The 20,906-nt window shown below is 36.1% G+C and overlaps 2 protein-coding genes, 1 long non-coding RNA gene and 1 pseudogene across 19 annotated transcripts in view; all 4 read left to right on the forward strand.

The window, feature by feature from the left end:
* PTB3 (polypyrimidine tract-binding protein 3) overlaps positions 1-20,906 on the forward strand; it is a 75,153-nt gene that overhangs the window by 48,865 nt on the left and 5,382 nt on the right. For 2 of the 6 annotated variants that reach the window (XM_088692346.1, XM_088692350.1), the window contains exons 1-4: positions 19,195-19,334; positions 19,834-19,904; positions 20,576-20,647; positions 20,728-20,804. In XM_088692346.1, coding sequence (XP_088548472.1) covers positions 19,848-19,904; positions 20,576-20,647; positions 20,728-20,804 — 206 coding nt within the window. In that variant the 5' untranslated portion in view covers positions 19,195-19,334; positions 19,834-19,847. Of the gene's footprint in view, positions 1-19,114; positions 19,526-19,833; positions 19,905-20,575; positions 20,648-20,727; positions 20,805-20,906 lie in introns of those variants that run through there. The other 4 variants (XM_088692347.1, XM_088692345.1, XM_088692349.1 and 1 more) reach the window with 4 other exon arrangements.
* On the forward strand, positions 732-6,281 carry LOC137721759 (uncharacterized). Of its 10 annotated transcripts, none has more exons than XR_015961442.1 (10): positions 732-1,143; positions 1,278-1,400; positions 1,526-1,664; positions 1,793-1,870; positions 2,365-2,483; positions 2,622-2,658; positions 2,810-2,924; positions 3,625-4,146; positions 4,625-5,037; positions 6,242-6,281. It is a non-coding gene; the product is annotated as an uncharacterized LOC137721759 (long non-coding RNA). The 10 variants fall into 10 exon arrangements; XR_015961444.1 differs by lacking the exon at positions 2,622-2,658 and having other exon boundaries at positions 4,625-4,650; positions 4,971-5,037; XR_015961445.1 differs by lacking the exon at positions 2,622-2,658 and having other exon boundaries at positions 4,625-4,650; positions 4,971-5,037; positions 6,250-6,281.
* On the forward strand, positions 8,274-9,331 carry LOC148697317 (uncharacterized; annotated as a pseudogene).
* Positions 13,400-16,596, forward strand: LOC137722739 (ribosomal protein 1). 3 transcript variants are annotated; one of them, XM_068461815.2, is made up of 6 exons: positions 13,400-13,505; positions 13,934-14,031; positions 14,361-14,471; positions 14,808-15,112; positions 15,591-16,000; positions 16,142-16,596. In XM_068461815.2, exons 2-6 carry the CDS (start codon positions 13,947-13,949, stop codon positions 16,398-16,400), a joined length of 1,170 nt encoding a protein of 389 aa, XP_068317916.1. In that variant the 5' UTR covers positions 13,400-13,505; positions 13,934-13,946; the 3' UTR covers positions 16,401-16,596. The 3 variants fall into 3 exon arrangements, with proteins under 3 accessions (XP_068317916.1, XP_088548470.1, XP_088548469.1); XM_088692344.1 differs by having other exon boundaries at positions 13,456-13,532; XM_088692343.1 differs by having other exon boundaries at positions 13,463-13,579.

A 20,906-nucleotide genomic window follows, 5' to 3' on the forward strand; every position in this document is an offset into this window, starting at 1 on the left:
TTTTACATTGCTTTGGCATTTAGCTTTTTTTTTTTTTTTTTTTTTTTTTTTTTTTTATCTTTTTGTTGCAAATGGGCTCAAAGCCCAAGCAAAACTGCAAAACAAGGAAGAGCATCAGCCCAAAAGGCTTACACAAATAGCCTAGGTCCTAACAAAAACCCCATAAATATCGTCTAGAATTAAGCCAACGATTGAAGGAGAAGGATCTTCCAACATAACATAGCCAAGTCCAAAGAAAAACTCAACTTTGCCAAACCATTAGCCACCATATAACAAAAAAGCTAAGGAATGCAACTCCTGGCCAGTACATTTGACGAGTGACACTAAAACAGCAGAGTCAAATTCCACAAGAATTCTTCTAGCAACCTTATCCAAAGCCATTTTCAAACTTAAAAAGAGACCCCACGGTTCAACTTCAAGGACTTCTACTCTCATATTAGCTGAAAACCCCCCCAATCCAAGAGCCCTGATGATCTCTAAGTACTCCTCCCAAAGCGATAGCATGATTTTGCCCTCGGCGAGAACCATCAATATTCAATTCCAACCATCCCTCATTTAGATAAACCCAAGCCAACTTTTGAAGAATTTTGCGGGGCTTAGAATGCATGCATTTAGCATATGTTATTGCACTTGTTTTTCGTTCTTTTTTATCGCATACATAATTATAATCATAGTAGAGGAAACAAAATCACACAAAATAAAAACATGAAATCGGAGAAATTATATATATACTAAACGCCTAACTTATCAATTAATTCCCTTTGTGTCCTTTTTACTGTTCATTCGCCAGTGTTCTTCCAATTTTACCCTTCAGTTGCTCTTCAAATCTTGCTTTTTTGGTCTTTTACACAGTAAAATGACGGTTTTGGCCCTCTGCGTCCAATAGATGTCTCTCGACTCCTGCCTCAGAAACACAAGTGGCTCTTCACGAGACTTCTTTCTACAGTAATGATTCTATCACCTGGCATGCTTAGCATAGTGACACGTGTTGAGCGGGACGCGTGTCACTTTACTCATCTCCTCTTTCTCTGCTTTTGCTTTCGCCTTATCGTTGAAAACCAATGCATCTGGTGTCGGTTCGAATATAATTTCAAGCCCAGAAAATGTATGGTTTTCTGGTCTCCAACCGATCTTGAGGAAATGGTATGCTATCGAATCTAATTGACGATTTTTTTGTATGATTGTTTGTTTTTTAGATTGGGATTTGGGATTTGGAATGTTCGGGTTTTGGGATTAATTTGTTTGGTTTTTGTGTGGATACAACTCGGCAACGACAGGTTGATCACATCCTGAGTTTTCCGACTGATTTATTCAATCCTATCGGTTCTGATTTTTTTCCCTCCATAGTTTCTCCAGCACCATCTGCCTTGCTCTCATCACAACTTCTTTCAGTTCCTCAGGTAAAGTTTCCACCTTTTTTTCTTCAGCAAAATAACAAAGGATTCCAAATTTATTGAACAAATTAGTGATTTTCTGTTGAGTTTTTTCTTCAAAATTTTAATTTTAATTTTTTTAATGGGAATAGGTGGAATGGTAAATGTGAGTTTCTCTTACCGTTCTTCAGAGGGAAGAGCTTGAGAGACAGTGGACTCTTCTGCTATTCCTCCCCAATCACTTTTACCAATCTGCACAACCCAAATTGAGAGACGGTGCTCTTCCCTGAGGTATGAAAAAGCTTCGAATTAATTTGAGTTGTGCAGAGGAAGCGAATAATTATTTGAATTCATTAATTTCGCTGGGGTTGTGCATATTTCCTTTGAATTAATTTAGGTTGTGTTTGAGCATTGTACAGGCATGAACGCGGGTAGAGAGTATGAGGATAAAGGAAAGAGAAGATGCTGTGATCATCCAGCTTTATCGATTTGTTAAGGCACTTTTCGTACTTTTTTTCTGTTTAAAATTATATGCTTTTCGTCTTTTGGAAGTATTTCATTAAGGATTTTCCATGAATTTCTGAGAATTCCATTTTATCCAAGCTATGGGCGTTGAAATGTCAGTACCTTTTTATTCAAATTTTTCTTTATTTGAATATTATGTGTTTAGAAGTGTAAATTTGCACAATTGAATTTTAGTAAATTTTTCATACTCTAATTAAAACAAACCAAATTAATTCCCCATTGTGATTTAATATAATTGAATGTTAATAATTTTTCATGCTTTTGTAAAAAATTTCGTCTAAATTTCAGATTTTTGGAGGATCCGTCATTAAACTTATGGGTTTTTTTGATATTTTTATCTGAGATTTAGTATTTTTTTTCTTCTAGATTTTGTAGAGTACTTCGATTAAATTTGTGAGTTTGGTAGTTGTATTTTTTCTGTGCATTTTTAGTGAACTTGGTTGTGGGTTTTGATGTTTGTCTGCAGCAGGGAAAGGGAAGAAGATCGTTCCATGCCCTCCACCAGTTCCAGATTCTCATTGTGCCTGGCCACCTAGCGAACCAAGTGGTCTTTCAGAACCTGCAGGAGATGATCAAAGCGAGATGGTATAGTTTTTTGTATTTTTTGCTATTGCTGTATGTAAATGACCAGATCGAATGCCTTTGAGCTCCTTACAAATTCACTTTCCTGACTTATTTTTCTTATGAAACTCTGTCCAACCATATTTTCTTATATGGTTAAAGTTGGTGGCAGAATTCTTAAGGAGATCTTCCACAAGCAGTAAGCTTAACATTAAAGGATCAATCTTCTTCATTATCTTTATCGGAGCAATACATCTTTAATGCATGTGTACATTAAAGGATCATTCTTTTAATTTTCTCTTTTTCTTTACTGAAAAAATCCCCAATTTGGTTGTTTTTTGTTTGAAAAGAGTAACGGCGTCCAAGTATGATTTGGAGCTAGGAAAAAATCCCTAATTTTCTCTGCTTCTTGAGATCGACATGGCTTCCTCGACTATTTTCACCGAGGTTTCTCGCTTCAAATTGGTATGTTCTATAGCTCCGTTCAAATTCGTATGAAAAAGTAGTGAATTATTTTGTTTGTAGGTTTTTTCAAATGGATTTTTTTGTGTGGGATTTATTTGAATATTTTGGGTTTGTTGGGTTTTGCTGCCTTGACCTTGCTCATGAGTGGTCATGTAAGGTTATTAAAACTTTCTAGATTTTTGGGTTTTGCTGTAATGAATTAAAGATTTGATAAAGACATTATTTATTTTGTGGAATTCCTTTTAAACATTAGAATTTGTTTTGTCTCACATTTGATGATTTGGGTGTTGAGCAGCAATGCTTTGATGATAATCTCTTTATAAAAAGGAGCCATTAGAATATTTGAGGCTAAGCTTAATACTAATCAATGTAGCTTCAAAGTATTTTATTTTCAGTCTTCAAATTAAGACTAAAGATTTAACATCATGCAATATAGTTTCAATTGTTAAAGATAGTAGATTGAGGTTCTTTGAATCATGGTGGTATTGGTTTTTGGCATTGAATTTTAGTTTTGAATGTGACTTTTATGAAAGAGAATAAAACTATCCATTCCCTCATTAATAATTTGTATAAAACTGTAGCATACCATTTTATTTATGTTTGATTACATTGGTTATTATTACTAATAGTTACGTTTTGTGCATATTGTAGCTTTCATTTTAACTTCCCTAAACTTTCTTCGACTTTCCCTTTCTTACAGGGTTTTATTTAAGACAAACTTATACATCCTAACGCAAAGGGAGAGAGTAGGCAAATGCTGGCATTGTTGATATTGTAAGTGAGTTTGAAAATAGGATTTCTAATAGTTTGCTAGCCGTAAAGTTATTTCTTCGTCTCCCATAAGGTTCAACTTTTTATATACACATTCACGCTTTCTCCATTTCTCTTTTCAACTACTGAAGCAAAGAGATATTGTATGTCTACTAAATTCAGAAAATCAATAATGTTTTACACAATTCTTTCAAACGGTTAATTGTTGTGCTATATCAAATTAGTCGCAGAGTTGAAGATAGAAAATTTAATCGTGTCAGTAATTCATGGTGTTCAATTTTCATGCTTTGCCATTCTTATCCACTTTATTACTTCTTTTGATGTAATCTGAATTATATTTTTTTTTCATCTTCATCTGGCACTTCTCTTTGGAAAGAAACATGTTTGGTATTCAATCCACCATTTTAATGGGAAAGAGGAAGTTCCCCGTCACATGGTTAGAGCCGTAGAGGTAAATGATTCTTTTTCTTGGATCAAGTTTTTGGAACTTTACCTTATGTCTAATGGCTTTTGTTGCTGTTTGTTTGCGTTAACTAATATTTTTGAATCCCTGGTAGTATTTTTATATTCTTTTGAAAAGAGAATGTTATTTCATCCTGTGTTTTTTTCTCAAATAAATCCATGCTTTGTTAATTGTTAGCTATTCTTTGCTCACTAAAATAAGCCACCTTAATTAATTAAGGTCTCTTGCTGCTGTTTTTGTGATAATATTACCATCTTTATTTCCTCTTCTTTTTTTTTTTTTCATTACACTTTGACTTCATGTTACTTTTTACAATTGGTCCTTACTTGACTGAGCCATAGTAAATTGTCCATAATTCACCTATATACACTCTCGATTTTGATGATTACTCAAATGAAATTTGTGATTAGTTTTATTGAATTGTTTTTATTTAATTTAATCTGTATTTTTTTAAAAAAATATGCAGGGGGAGTTGAAAGTCAAGAGGAGGGGGTAAGCACGTATTAAGTTTTTGTATCTCAATCTGATCGTTTGATTTCAAATGCTGATTGTCTTTCTCTTTTCCTTTTCCTTTTGTTTATAAAGAATCAAACTGTTTCAGTTGCTAACAGTGTGGATCAAGTTGTGGTAAAAAGGTCCTCCGCTTATATGATGATTTAATATATGAACAATTTAGATCATCCGTTAATTGACATTTCAATTGAATTTTACTTTCATATAATTTGCTTCACATAATGTAAAAACTATTTTAATGGTTTCAATAGGATGATATAGAACAACTATATTCATTTTCTTGACTTTTTTTTTGGCAGCTCATGAAATACTTTTCTCGAGCCTTGGACCAATAAGAAAGTAAAGCACAGAAGTTCTATATTACATGTTAGTTTTAATCCATTACTAAATTTTTTTTGTTTTTTGTTTTTTTTTTTTCGTTGTTGGAAATATTGGTATTTCTGTTAGTTGTTGATGGGTAGCTTGAATTTTGTTCAAGTCGTAGTAATTTCCGTACAAGTTTACATTTTTGTGTGGAATTTGTGCAACTTTTGGTGTTTGTGTGGTGTTATTTTGATTGGTTGTTGGCCTTTGATTTTGTTATGGTGAAAATGTTTCCCTCTCTTTGCTTGATAAAATCATGTGTTTTGGATTATGGTGCTGATTTTGGTTCTTATCTATGACTGTTGGTGATGTAACATTATAGGCTTTAGGTAGTAGGTTACGTATTCTTAAAAGATAACCGAGTACATCCTAATAGCTGCATCCCTTGGTTTGTGATTTTGTTGCTCGATTACTGAGGTTTATTTTTCGGTGCTCTCTGCTTGGTTCTCACATTTGAGTCATCTCATCAAATCATTATATAGATTTCCACTTGAAATTTTAGCTTTGGAATAGTTAGGTGGCGATCTCTGCTTGACTTTGTCGATTGAGTCACATCACCTAATCATTGGAGACTTCTTTTCCTTTGATTGGAAAAATCATTGGAGAGTAGTATTTCCTATTGAAATTAACTTTGGAATGTAGTGCTGCTCTGCATTTGTAAAGGTGAAAACTGACGAGTGCCAAGTATGATTGTGTAAACTTCGATAAGTTTTAGAGTTTTATCATACCACATATCAAATGAGCAATATGTGCCGGCGAATTTATTATGTTAGAAGCTTAAAATTTTCCATTCCAGCCTAATTGAATTTTCTTCTATTTTGATTTCGATATAAATGCATTAAGGCCACTCTAGTTTCATGTGTGTCGTCTAAATTATTATTATTATTGTTACGACTTTCTACATGATTTAGCTATATTCTAATTTCTAGCTTTTAAATTTAATATACTATCGTAACTAAAATTATGTTACGTGTTGGTAGCCCCATTGACATATATAACTCCATTTTGCCTTCTCCATAACAGGCCTTGGACATTGGTAAAGAACAAATGGTTGATTTGCTGAGGAAGTATGAATCACTAGAACTAAATACATGAGCCTTAGAGTGTTGTAATATATTGTACAAACATGTATCATAAAGATGTAAATATGTTTTGATATAGAAGTAAATATATTTTAATATATTTTATATGTTTAACATTGTTTTAGACCCGCAGCATCGCGCGGGCTAAGTTTCTTGTATGTTTCTGTATCTCTAGCTTTGGCAGTTTATCCGTCATTCTACCCCTTTTTTTAATTTGTTTTTTAAAGTTTTTTCTCAACATATAAAAAGAATTTTAAATTTTTGTGTTTTTGACAAAATTATCCATGCGAATTTGTTTCTATTATTTGTTGCTAGGTTTGGATTTTTCTGTTTTTAGGGTTTTTATGTCCAATGCTTAAAATTTCTTTGATATGGTCGATATTTCCATAGAAATTTCTAAAAAATCAGAGAAATATATGGAAATAGGGGTGAAGCTTAAACTTCAACTCAAATAGGAAAAACTCTTAAGTTTAGGCTAAAATCGACATATATCGTAGATATTTTTGACATATGTTAAATATCGGAGAAACTGTCATATTCATCCAAACCAATGTTTGACCATCCCTAAAGTTTCATATTAAATTCTAATAATCTCTATTGAAAGCAACCGATATTGATATTCGATATATCCGTCGATATTTTCCCAAATTTACAAATCGATAGTTTTACCGATATTAAGATTTTAAACACTATTTATGTCTAATCTTTTTGGTAAAGCCTTGTGACACCAAAATACTCTTCTTGCTTACCCTTATAGTTTTATTTTATTTTATTTTTAAAGTACTCTTATAGTTGAGATATTAGGGTAAATCTCAGTTTACTACCTCAAGTTTCGGGGTTTTCAACATTTAGTATATGAATATTTTTTCGTCCCAGAGTCATACCTAAAATGTTAATTTTGGGACAGTATCATTCATCCGTTAGTCTGGCTATTAAGTATCCCGTTAACTGATGACGTGGCGCCCATGTGGACAATGACTGGGCGCCACGTGTCATTAAGGGTCCATGTGAAAATTAAAAATTCAAAAAAAAAGTCCAAAGTTTCAAAATTCAAAATTTAGAATGGGAATAGTTAAAAGTGAAAACCACTTTTCACTCGAACACCCCCAGAAATCTCGATTCCCCATCTCCGTCCTAAACCCTACCAATTCGCCATCACTCCACCTCGCCGTCGATCCAACTCGATGTCAGTCGCACGCCGTCGTACGTTGCACACATCTTTGCACATCAAAGAAGGGGCACCATTTTTGGGCAAGGTTGTCGTGAAGCCATCGCTGGTGATGGGGTGGCAAAAAATGAGGATTGAAGTAGCTGAAACACTAGTTTATTGTAAGTAACCTACCTTTTTCGAAGTGTAGATAATATGGGTTTAGGTTTTCCGATTTTTCAATTTTGAATTTTAGGGATTTGTGAGTTCCAATCCCTTTTTTTTTTCTATGGTTTCTGGAATTGTGTTTTGTAGTTGGTTTCATGCATTGTTAATTGTTTTCAATGTGTATGTGGTTTTATCTTCATTCGTGGTCTCAATTGCAACCTTTAAAAAACCTTGTGGTTTTGTTTTCACCTTTTTGTCCTCATGGTCCTACAAGTTAGTGTTTTAGGTTAACTTTTTTGGTTTTAAAACCTTTTTCCTTGACTTTGCAGGCATGCCTGAATTATTTACACTTAAAATTAACCACAGTGGGAAGTGGACTGAAAATGCATATATGGGAGGGTTTGAGACTTTGTTTGATTACGTAGACAAAGACTTCATGTCTTTTTTCGAGATTGATGAAATGGTTAAAGAGTTAGGATATGACGGGTTTATCTTGCATCCCTATAGGATTCCCGGGATGTCTTATAGGGAGGGATTAAAGTTTATTGATCGGGACCAAGATGTGGGTAAAATGTGCAATTATGTTTCAGGGACTAAGAAAATAGATGAATCGATGAGAGTGGCATATTAAAAAAAGGTGTCACTATTGATGATATTGAGGAGTCGAGGGTGGCAATTTCGATTACAAATGGAAGTGGATCAAAATTGAAGAAAGGTGGAGCAAAAGAGGGTGCTAATCACTTAGAAAAATGATTATATGTTTTGAATGACATAACCTACAATGGTGATGATGAACATGAGGTTGAAGCAATTAAGGGAAGCAATTAAGGGAGGATAAGGAAATGGAGATGAGGCTGAAGATGGTCATTTCAATGCTGATAATGAATGTGACGAAGATGATGAAAGTGATGAAGGTTATGAAGGTAAAAAAGGTCACGAAACTGAAAAAGTTAATGAAAGGGCTGAACTAGAAGCTAATGAGTAAAAATTTTGAAACATTTATTTTTGCAATTTTAATTTCAGTATTCAATTATTTTTGCAAAGTTTAGGTTTTTAACAAATATGCATTGTTTGTGGCAGTAAATACAGAGGATGACATTACTAATAGTGAGTTTGTGGACAGTGACTACATTTTGGAAGATGATGATAGTCGTGCAGTAGATGATACAGTTGTAAACATTGTGATTGAAGATGCTGAAAGGGGTGAATGGGTTGGGAGCTAACATCTAGAAGAAGTTATTGATGCAAGAGATGTAGAAGACGTTCCCTTTGATGATGAGAAATGACTCATATGGCCTGCATAGTGTTGACGATTCAGGTTCAGAATGTGACGAAAATGTCATCTACCTTGAGTTCAATGAAGAAGTCGACATGGATGATCCAAAGTTTGAAAAGAGATTGAAGTTCAGAGATGCTGCACAGAGGCAGTGTGGTCTTTCCATTAATCATGGTGCATCTTCTATTATGCTAAAAAGGAATGAGAGATGGAAGATTAGCGCAAAGTGTGAGAAAAACTGTCCATGAAGATTGTATGCTTCCAGGATGTACAATGAAGATTCAATGCAAGTGAAAACTTATGTTGGGAAACATGAATGTCCGAGGATTTGGAGGGAAAATCCTAACTGCAAAGTGGCATAGCTTGTGAAGGGGTATGTGGACAAGTTCAAACTCAACCCCCATCATTACATTTATGGAGGCAATGAAGGAGGAAAAAATGGTTGAGATCCACCTCAAGACAGCCTACAGAGTGAGAGCACAATGTTTGAAAATCCTTTATAGGAGTAACATGGATCAGTACATAAAGTTATGGGAGTTCTGTGATGAGTATAGGAGGATAAACCATGGTAGTACAGTTAAGATGAAGGTGATGCTCTATGATGATGCTCATGTGATATTTTAGAATATTCATATTAGTTTGGGGGCTTCCAAAAATGGATTTAAGAATGGATGTATCCAGCTTGTAAGGTTGCATAGTTGTCACTTGAAATGAGTGTTCAAGGGCCAGTTACTATCTACAGTTGGAGTAGATACAAATAACCAAACTTGGATTATTGGATATGCTATAGTAGAGCTCGAGAACAAGGACAGTTGGGTTTGGTTTCTGGAATTACTAGCTGTTGAATGGGGAATTGTGAACTAGCGTGGTTGGACTTTCATTTATGACAAAAAAAAGGGTTTAATACCAGCTTTTGAGAAGAAGCTACCTAATTGTAATCATTGATTACGTGTTAGGCACTTATACACCAATTACAAGGCAGATGGGTTTAAAGGGAAATGATTAAAAGATGCCTTATGGAATGCTGCCAAGTCAACAACCATCGCTGATTTTAGAGAGAGTATGGATGAGGTGAATAGGCTAAATAATGAAGCTTATAAATGGTTGGTGAAGAGACTAGCCTTGCATTGGAGTAGGTCACACTTTGAGACACACTTAGTGTGACATTCTCTTAAACAACCAATGTGAGAGCTTCAATTCTTTTATCCTGAGGGCTAGGGACAAGCCTATTATTACCATGCTGGAAACTATAAGAGTTTTATTGATGAAAAGAATATGGTTGAGAAGAGATGCAATGAGGAAGGATAAAGAAGCTATCTGCCCAAAAATCCAGAAGAAGTTTGAGAAGTACAAGTTGAAAAGCTCATGCACTATAGCTACATGGTCTGGAGGAGAAAAAAATTAAAGTAGATGAAGGCAGATGCAATATATTTATGGTGGATTTGAATGGGTGCACTTGCTCATGCAGAAGATGAGATTTGGTAGGCTTTCCTTGCATGCATGGTTGCTTGACCATCTATTATGCAAGGAGACAGGCTGAGGAATTTATTTCATCTTGGTGCAAGAATGAAAAGTACTTTTAAGCTTATGAAAACCTAATTCAACATGTCCAAGGCATGAAATATTGGGAGCCATCTAAAAACAAATGCATTATTCCTTCAACTTTTAAAAGGTAGCCTAGAAGACCAAAAAAAAGAAGAGAAATAAGGAGGGTGATGAAAATGAATTCAAGTAAAGCAAAAGAGGGCAAAAAAGTGTGAAGTGTAGTGTTTGCAAGGGCTTAGGACACAACAAGGCCAGATGCCCAACCACTCATCATCATCCAGCTGCTAAAAAATGAAGAAAAAGCAAGAAAAATGAGGTATAATTTTGATATTTTTTGTTGATTTTTCATTTCTTAAGTGAATTTGTTATTTGTGAAGTGTAGTGTCTTTGAGTGCTAATATTTTATGGGTTCATTAATTAGGCCTCGACACCTAAGGCATTACAATCCTCTCGGTCATCATAGCCATGCACTCAGGAAGCTCCACAATCTTCATCTCAGCAAACTCAAGTCTCTCAAACCACTTCAAAGTCTATTGCAAGAGGTCAGAAAATGAGGATGAATGTTTTATGAAGCTGCTTTTATGTTTTAGGTTGTTTAAGGGTTCATTTCATTATAGTTGAATATGCCATTAGTTTTTTGGGAAACAACTTTCGGATAGATCTTTTGTGTTTTGGACAGATCTTTTGTGTTTTTGGTACTCTTATTTTGGTTTAGTTGTGTACTTATATTTTGGAAGAACACTTTGACCCATTAGTTGTTAAAGTTGTGGTCTTTTGATACTTTCCTGTGAATTGGAAGGTGTACAACTTAGAATATTGAACTTTGTTGTGAATTGAAAATTGTTGACAATTGAACTTTGTTGTGAACCCTTGAAACTTTGTTGGTAGTTGGTAGTTTAAATGATGAATTTGCATATTTAGAATTGAAAGTTTGTATGAAATTGCAGATTTGGAATGAAAGTTGTGGTTTTTTCCCTATTTAATTTGATTTTTTTTTTTTTGAAAATGATTTGGCGGGAAAAAAGGAAGGTAGTACATAGTTATGGGTTAAAATTTTGGGTGGGAATTGTTTTTTTTTTTTTTTTTTGAATTTTTAATTTCCACATGGACCCCTTAATGACACGTGACGTCTAGTCATTGTTCACATGTGCGTCACGTCATCAGTTAACAAGAGACTTAACAGGCAGACTAACATATGTATGAGATTGTCCCAAAATTAACACTTTAGGTATGACTCTAGGACAAAAAAAACTTCATGTACTAAATGTTGAAAACCATGAAACTTGAGGGTAGTAAACTGAGATTTACTCGAGATATTATATAGTTTTGTCCATGACAGTCCAGGGTAGAAAAAAAAAAAGGAAACTTTAACGAAAAACCACATTTTTACACTAAAAAGTCAATACTGGTATTATTCACTTTAACCTTTATTTTTTCTTGGGTAAATATCAGTTTACTACCCTCATGTTTGGTGGTTTTCAACATTTAGTACATCAAGTTTTTTTCGTCCCAATGTCATACCTAAAGTGTAAATTTTGGGACACTCTCATACATCCGTTAGTCAAACTATTAAGTCTCTCGTTAAGTGATGATGTGGCGCTCATGTGGACAATGATTAGGCACCACTTGTCATTAAAGGGTTCACGTGAATATTAAAAAATTAAAAAATTTAAATTTAAAATTAAAAAAAAAAAAATCTGGGCGTTCACCTTCACCCCTCCCAACCCCCTCATTCCTTCTCCCTCGCTTCTCTCCTCTGCACTCACAACCCTCCTCCTCCTCCTCACAACCTTCATGTCCATAGCCATCATTTCACAACCCCAACCCCTCCTCACCCCCGCCAAGCAAGACACCATTTACACAGGTATGGGCTCCGTCAACCCCGACATCCCCTGGCGCTCCCTTTTCCCCGACGACCTATGCCTCTCTGGCCCTCACGGCGTCGTATGTGACTTCTTCTACGAAATCCCCCTGAGTTTCTCAAAGTTGAAGAAGCCAAAGGTTCTTGATCTGGGTTACAATTATTTTTTCGGAAATGTTCCTAAATCGGTGGGAAATCTCTTGGAGTTGGTGAATGAAGGGAATGATTTGGCTACTGCGGGAGGGAGAAGGACGGATGTTGGGTCGGAATTTGGCATGAGCATTCGGGATAGGGTTTAGGAATATGAGTCGTCTGTGTCGGAGAAGCAAAACCCAGAAACCCAAATACTTCCCACAAAAATAAAACCAATATTTTTTTTTTTTTTTTTGCAGAAAAATCAGTTTCAAGCAAAAAAGCTTCAATCTTTACTCTACCCAGCTGGGTGTTTCTCAAAGTTTTCAAAAACCCATCTCAGGAACTCCAAGAATTGACATGATTTGATCCAAAAATTGAAAAGAGCAAATGGGTTTTCTCTCAAACCCTATTTCCAATTTCTCCTTTTATCTGCTTCTGTTATTCTTTCTCATCAGTTTTGAGCTCATCCTAGTTATTGAATCTACCACTGACATCATCTCCTTGGAAGAAGTGTGCGGGAGGGTGAGTGCAGAGGAGGGGAATGGGTGGGTGTGCGGGGAGGATGGGTGCAGGGAAGAGAAGGGAGAGAGAAGAAGGGAAGGGGTAGGGAGGGGTGAAGGTGAACCCCTCCTCTAAAGAGAAGAAATGAGGAAGAAGGAGAAGAAGAAGAAGAAGAAGAAGAAAAATTCCACATGAACCCCTCTGAAGAAAAGAAAGAAAGAAAGAAAAAAAAAATCCACGTAGACCCTTTAATGACATGTGGTGCCCAGTCATTGTCCACATGGGTGCCACATCATCACTTAACGGGAGACTTAACAGTTTGATTAACGGATGTATGAGACTGTTCCAAAATTTACACTTTAGGTATGATTCTGGGACGAAAAAAACTTGATGTACTAAATATTAAAAACCACGAAATATGAGGATAGTAAACTGATATTTACCATTTTTTCTTTATCGTTAAAACTCAAAGTCTTCAAACCATTATCATTAGTTTTTCTTAAAAAAAAAAAAAAACCCGGAGATTGGGGAAATGGCAAAGTGTTCATCCAAAAAAAGGCCCGTTATGTTGTAGCTCGGGTTGGCCTTTGGGCCCACAAATGTACCTGAAAAAAGAAAAACTGGGCTTTTGCGTAATTTAAGTAAAATGTAGGGCATTTTCTGTAAATCGGGTTATTATTTAAACCCCACAGAGCTACTAGGGTTTATTCTTCATACCGAGTGGGTGCATTTCGCCGCAGCTAGCTAGAAGCTCAGGTTCCTTCTCCCTCTACCTTTCTCTCTGTCCGTCTCTCTTTGCTCCTCTCTGTGTCTGTATCTCTCTTCATTCTGTATGAGTGTCTCTCTCACTCTCCATTGCTTGTCTTCTGGTCAAATGGGATTTTCTTGTGTTTGCGTATTTTCCATGAAAGTTATTTGGATTCGATCATGTTTTAGGGTTTTAATCTCGTTTTGTAGTTGAGTTTGATTCATTTTTGTATAATATATATTGGTTTCGGAAATGATTGGAATGTACTGAGATTGTTTGGTTTCTGAATGCTATTATTGTTCAATTATATTTTATATGTATAGATCGTTGTGTCGCTATTAAAATTTGGTGTTAGATCCTGTAAGATTTTTCATTAACCTGTATGGACATGTGGGTTTTATTTGTATTGATTTCTGTTGCCTTTTTTGGTTTAAAGGAAGAGGAGGAAGATGTCTCACAGGAAGTTTGAGCACCCCAGACATGGATCCCTTGGATTTCTTCCAAGGAAGCGTGCCGCTCGTCACAGAGGCAAAGGTATATATAGCTCCTTTATTTGGTTTCCAGTTTACATCGATGAGATTTGTACAATATTTTATCATCTGCTTGCCAATGGTTTGTTTGTTAACAAGTATTGTATTGAATATGATATTTCTATATTTAAGCTGAATGTTTACGCTGTTCCTTTTTGTAAAACAATTTGTAAAGATTTTAAACTTCTGTGTTTTGATAGAGTTTGTAAAGATTTTAAAAGTTTGTGTTTTGATAGTTAGTGTTTAGTTTGAATGTCTGTATCAGTGTAATATGTTCGTGTTTATTTGTATTTATGTATCACTCACTCTTCTGTCAATTTTGTGGACATGCAGTGAAGGCATTCCCCAAGGATGATCCATCCAAACCCTGCAAGCTGACTGCTTTCCTCGGTTACAAGGCCGGGATGACTCACATTGTCAGAGATGTCGAGAAGCCTGGATCAAGTATGCGACGCTCTAACTAACATCTCTTTAGGTCATATATTTTGTTGATGGGTTACCGATATATAATATAGTTCCTTAACTCTATGATTTCTTTTGTGCTTGATCGAGAAGGTTAATAAGAGATGGTGGATACTTAGGTTGGAAACATGTGTCTGTTTCATATTTACAGCCACAAAATACAATGCTTAAATAAGTTCAACACGAATTTGTGCCTTTTTTTTCTTCTGACGTGTGCGTTCAAGTGGTTCACTTAGCATGCAGAAAATGTGAGTGTTTGAAGTATCAATGTCAGTTTTTTTTTTATTTTTTTTTATAACAAACTTTTAATCTCTTTAGAGCTTCACAAGAAGGAGACGTGCGAGGCTGTTACTATCATTGAGGCTCCTCCCATGGTGGTTGTTGGAGTTGTTGGTTACGTGAAGACACCACGTGGCCTTCGTTCTCTGAACACAGTGTGGGCCCAGCATCTGAGTGAGGAGGTGAAGAGGAGGTTCTACAAGAACTGGTGCAAGTCCAAGAAGAAGGCTTTCTCAAAATACTCGAAGAACTATGAAAGTGAGGAGGGAAAGAAGAGTATTGAATCCCAGTTTGAGAAACTTATCAAGTATGCTACTGTCATCCGGGTGTTGGCTCACACTCAGGTATTGATTGGACTTTGTTTGTCGAATTGATGCTGTTCTTGTTTAGCCTGGGTATTTTTTGTCATGATATTTGATATTTGCTTCGTAGAACCTTCAGCCAGTTTACCCTATAAATTCATCTTTCAAAAACGTAGTTCTGATTTATGATGGTTTTATTTGTTCAGCTAGATCGAATAAATTGTTTGGAGGCTAATGTTTGTCATGTCTTTTTTTTTGCTTCGTTTTTAGATATTATTCCAAATACAGTTTTTATAATAGCTGCAACATTGCATTGAAACAAGTAATGTTATGTTCTATGGAACTCGTGATTGATGTTGCATGTGCTTGTTAAGTAAATTTTATTTATTTATTTAAGTTGTTTCTCGTAGTAATTGCTATATCTTACTGTTATGTACTTTTTATGGTCCTTCAGTGATGTGTTTGTGCCTTTGTCCAAAAAAAAGTGATGTATTTGTGCTTGTATTTTTTACATCTGCAGATTAGGAAGATGAAGGGATTGAAACAAAAGAAAGCACATCTTATGGAGATCCAGGTGAATGGAGGGACCATTGCCCAGAAAGTTGAATTTGCCAAAAGCTTCTTTGAGAAGCAGATCCCTATTGATGCTGTTTTCCAGAAGGATGAAATGATTGACATCATCGGTGTCACAAAGGGTAAAGGTTATGAAGGTGTTGTTACTCGTTGGGGTGTTACCCGGCTTCCTCGCAAGACTCATAGGGGTCTGAGGAAGGTGGCTTGTATTGGGGCCTGGCATCCTGCTAGAGTCTCATTTACAGTTGCCAGGGCTGGTCAGAATGGATACCACCACCGTACTGAGATGAACAAGAAGATTTATAAGCTCGGAAAGGCTGGGCAGGAGTCACACACTGCTGTCACTGAGTTCGACAGGTTAGTAAACTTAATAAACTTGCATGATTTTAGTACTCTGCATGTGTCCTGTTGGTTCCTCTTTAGTTTTTGTTGGATTCTTGGTTTAGATTTTAGTTTTGTGTTTGTTTAGAAAATATGCTGATATCGATGATGTTTCAGGACCGAGAAAGACATCACTCCCATTGGTGGCTTTCCTCACTATGGTGTGGTGAAGGATGACTACATTCTGATCAAGGGATGCTGTGTTGGACCTAAGAAGAGGGTCGTCACTCTTCGCCAGTCCCTTCTCAAGCAGACCTCTCGTCTTGCTCTCGAGGATATCAAGCTCAAGTTCATCGATACCTCCTCAAAGTTTGGCCATGGTCGCTTCCAGACAACACAGGAGAAACAGAAGTACTACGGACGTCTCAAGGCATAAGGATGAGAACTCCCCAAGAGTTAATAGCTATCGAAGTAGTAGTCGAGTTTTTAGTTGCAACAATTCTGTTTTTCATGGTTTGTTTTGGTTTGAATTGCCGAGGATGTTGAACGGTGCGGATTAAGTTTTGTTTTCTTCGAGGTACTTGAATATTTGATGGTTATTTTAGAATTACAACTTTTGAACCTGTTTTTAATGACTGCTCATTTGACGGCTAAAATCATGGGGGATAAGGGGAGAAAACTAGAGGTTAGGAAAAAGTTATTTGATTGATAAACAGTGACTGGTGAACCACAAGTGGTCCACCGGTAAGAGCGCTGACTGTGGTTTCTTGATAAACAAAAAAATGTGGGGGTTTCAGGTTTGATGCTCTGAGATGACGAGTTTGTTTGACTGGTCGAGTAGGGTGAAATTTCTCAGTCTTTCCTAAGTTTGGAAGATTTGGATAATCGTTTCTTGCCATTAGTTGTTTCTTTTTGAATTTCAAAAAAAAATTTGACCGGTGAACCACAGCTAGTGGTTCATTGGTAAGGGCACTGACTGGTTTCTCAATAAACAAAAAAAATGTGGGAGGTTTCAGGTTTGATGTTCCGAGTTAGTGAGTTTGTTTGATTATGGTTGAGTAGGGTGAAATTCTTCATATCCTCTTCGGATCCAGAAGGTGTGGATAATCGTTTCTTGCCTTCGGTTGTTTCCTTTTGAAAAAAAAAAAATGGTGACTGGTGACTGCATATAAGGTCCTGGTATACTTTTTAGTTCGAAGTCTTGTGCTTGGCTTGATTTCTTGGACAAATTATGTGATCTTACCATTTTCATAAAGAAAGGTTGGACCATATTGTCAAAATTGTGGGCCGCTTGATCCCATCCGTTCGGGGTTGTGTGCCACTTGGTGCTAACCGTTTGGAATGAATTTGTGGCTCAAACAGCAGTAGCCACGGTCTTTACCAAAGGTTCACTTCGATAGAGCGAGAGCGCGATAACAACCCGAAGGCGAAGATGGTTAGAAGATTAGAGAAACACTGCCGGGAAGAGACTTGGAAGATAAGAGAAACATGACGAGTAAGAGACTTAAGAGGAATTGCCCCATACAGGACAAGGGAAGGGAAACACTGCCGGGAAGAGACTTGGAAGATAAGAGAAACATGACGAGTAAGAGACTTAAGAGGAATTGCCCCATACAGGACAAGGGAAGGGTCTACCGGCGATTAGTTGTTCTTATTCATTAACTTAGCTTGAGCCAACGCAAATATGGCATTGAAGCTGAACTTGAGCTTGATTCAACTAATTTACATTTTATTTATTTATTTAGAAAATATATATTTACACAGGTGGGTGGCGGAATAAATTGATTTCAAAATCACCATTTGCGAAATACGAACCTAACTATTTATTAATGAAGAGGTATACTACTAAGCCGTTGTAGGGCAGTTTGGATTGATGTGCCTTTTAAAAATTAAAAAAAAAAACCCCATTTTGCTTTAAGAATAATCAGTTGCAAAATAAGCAATTGAGCATTTGATAAACTATATTTTTAAAAGTGACGTGAGTATGAAAAACAATGTAAAAACGTTTGGTAAATATATATAAGTTTGTATATGATAAAAAAAATGGACATGTAGTGATGGTGGTGGTGACAATAAGCGGTGGCAAAGACAATGATGGTTTTGACATCGACAATGGTGGGGGCAGAGTCGTAGTGACACTGGTAGGGTGTGGTGTTTGGGGGTGTAAGCGAAAGTGGTGATCCCCACGGTTGTGTAAGGTTGGTGATTGCAGTTATAGGTGGTAGCAGCTATAGCGGTGAGCACAACATTGGTGATGGCAACGACAATGGTAAGGCTGTGATGGTGGTGCCAATAGTTGGGTGTGATGGTTGTGGTGCAGAGATAACAACAATGGTGGTAGGGAAGCAACGACGGTGGTGGCAATGGTAGCGATTGTGGTTGTGGTGACAACAATGCGGTGGTGTTGCGGTTGTAGTGGTAGTGGTGGTGTTTGTGATTGTTGTGTTCGTGGCAATGGTGGTGAAAATGGAGGTAGTGGTGTAAGATTAGTGGTTGTAGTGAAATGTGGTGACAATCACTTTGTTACCATAGAGATAAAATGTGTATAAAAGAATAAATAATGTCATTGTTAAACCAATGATGGTATTACAAGAATTTAAAATATTCATCATACGCTCAACTCTACTTTTTATGGAAGCAGTTTTTAAAAGTAACCTACAAACATCTTTTTACAAGTTATTGTCCAAAGGCCATTATTTCTATAATAAGTGAAATATTTAATTTTACCAAACGTTTTTTTATTAATTAACTATAATGCAAATTAGGCTTATTAATTGAATAAATGATCCTCGTGGTTACATGGTATTCGGAAAATAGTTCTTGTGGTAAAAAAATTTAAACTTAAACTCTTGTAGTGAAATTTGTTAAAATTTATGCCCAAAATTAAAGTTTCTGTCATTTCTCTAATAATAGCCTCAAGTGAGAGGCTAATATGCGAGGCTCACTTGTGGACAATTAATGGAGAAATGACAGAAGCTTTGATTTTTAACATAAATCATAACAAACTTCAACATAGGAGTTTAAATCTGAATTTTTTTACTATATGAACTACTTTTCGATTACTTTGCGACAATGAGGATCATTTGCCCGATTAGACCTTGCATTTTTTTTATGGTTTTAGTGGGGTCCAAGGACTGACCTTGGCCTCGCACGTGTTAGAAATCCAAGTTTAGGTTAGGGCAAATGGGTGTGGGGGTTTGTTGTACTTTGAATGTGCGCATTCCAATCTAAATCATATCTTGCAATTACATGTCAAGCACTCGATCTCTCCCTCTCTCTCTTTGCGGCCCTGACTGAGTTTCCCTCTTCACTTCCGACGTCCTTCGATCTCTCTCTCTCTCTCTCTCTCTCTCTCTCTCTCTCTCTCTCTCTCAGGCAAGTCCCTTTCCTCCGTCTTACCTTTCATTGTCGATGTCGTTTTAAGCATATGAAGGTGCGTTTGGTTGTAGAGAAATAGCCAGGGAAAATCTTAATCCGGTAACTGGGATCTAATACGTCACTGGACGTGTTTGATTCTTCAGCTATTATTTTCCTTCCGTTGCTTTCTCGGCAACCAAACAGGTCTTTAGGCTTTGAGTTCTTATCAATTTTGTCAGCTCAGTTTACCCTTTTCGTTTACTGTTTTGCCCTCTGAAAAAAAAAAAAAAAAGAAGCTTAATTTGGTATTCTAATTAATTTTTTTGAAGAAAAGCTCATTAATTTTTTGTATTTTGAAGGGAATTATTGTTGTTTGAAGCCATTTTTATCTGGTTAATTTGGGGTTGTCACTGAACTTAAGAATTTGCATTGCTATTACACAGCTATGGTGTATTTGGTGTTGTTTGAAATTGGGTTGTGCCTGAAAAGGCTAATGTGTGGTTGGGTTGTTGCAGGGTTTTCCACGATGACAGAACCTTCTAAAGTCATTCATGTTCGAAACGTGGGGCATGAAATTTCTGAAGTATGCTTCTGCCCTTCACTGTGTCTCTGCAAATGCCGAGATTCAGCGGATTTAAAATTTTAGATATGTTTTTATGGCTTTCCAAAAAATTGTATGATTGACAATGTACTTTAATTGGGTTGAATTCATGGTCTCCTAAAACTAGAAGCATAGAGTCTTATACTGATGAGTTTAGTGCTTCTTGGACAATCAAGAAGAAAATTATGCTTAATTGACTTTCACTATATCTAAAGGAAATGAGATTAATACACTTTATGGAAAAGGTAAGAAAATTTCAGGAATTGAGGATAATCTTTTGTTTATACATTTTTCAGCGTTGTGTGAGTCAATTGGCTGTAAGTTCATAGTATGTTTACCTTGCATAAGTTTGAGAAGAAAAGGTGTACCATGGTATCGGAACTGAAGCAATGCATTAAGTGTGAATGTTTTATAAGTAAGGAGGAGATTTTTAAATGGAATTGAGGAAACTGCAAATCTAAATGTGAAGAGAATGGTTTGATACGATGAATAATGAGAATTAGTGCTGATTTTGGAGGGAAGTGCCTTTCTCTTTAAAGGAGTTTAATTCTTTAATTTGTTACATATAAGTATAACGTGGTAGAATCATCTTGAGCTTATTATGCTTTTATTTCTTTTAACTATTTCTGATGAATCTTATGTTGTTCTACTAGAATGATTTGCTTCAGCTATTTCAGCCATTTGGAGTCATAACTAAGCTTGTGATGCTTCGTGCAAAAAATCAGGTTTTTTAAATTCTCATTACAATATGGTAGAACCCTAGAGATAGAGGGTTTATGTTGTCTATTTCATGTGTCATGTGCAGGCTCTTATCCAAATGCAAGATACTGCTGCTGCAGTCAGTGCACTGCAGTTCTATGCAAATGTTCAGCCTGCCATAAGGTAAAAAGATGGTGCCCCACCCACCCACCACCCCCCCCCCCCAAAAAAAATAATTTTGAAACCTCTATTGAGCACGCTCTATATATTGTGATTTGCATAGTA

This window comes from Pyrus communis, chromosome 4 (assembly GCF_041283825.1).
Source record: "Pyrus communis isolate YQ-2024b chromosome 4, ASM4128382v1, whole genome shotgun sequence".
NCBI lineage: Eukaryota > Viridiplantae > Streptophyta > Magnoliopsida > Rosales > Rosaceae > Pyrus > Pyrus communis.

Bases quoted from the DNA above. Each gene is read 5' to 3' on its own strand.
- LOC137722739 (XM_068461815.2), top strand. From the start codon at position 13,947: ATGTCTCACAGGAAGTTTGAGCACCCCAGACATGGATCCCTTGGATTT. The intron at 14,472-14,807 runs GTATGCGACGCT...TAATCTCTTTAG, and splicing joins TGTCGAGAAGCCTGGATCAA to AGCTTCACAAGAAGGAGACG. The intron at 15,113-15,590 runs GTATTGATTGGA...TTACATCTGCAG, and splicing joins GGGTGTTGGCTCACACTCAG to ATTAGGAAGATGAAGGGATT.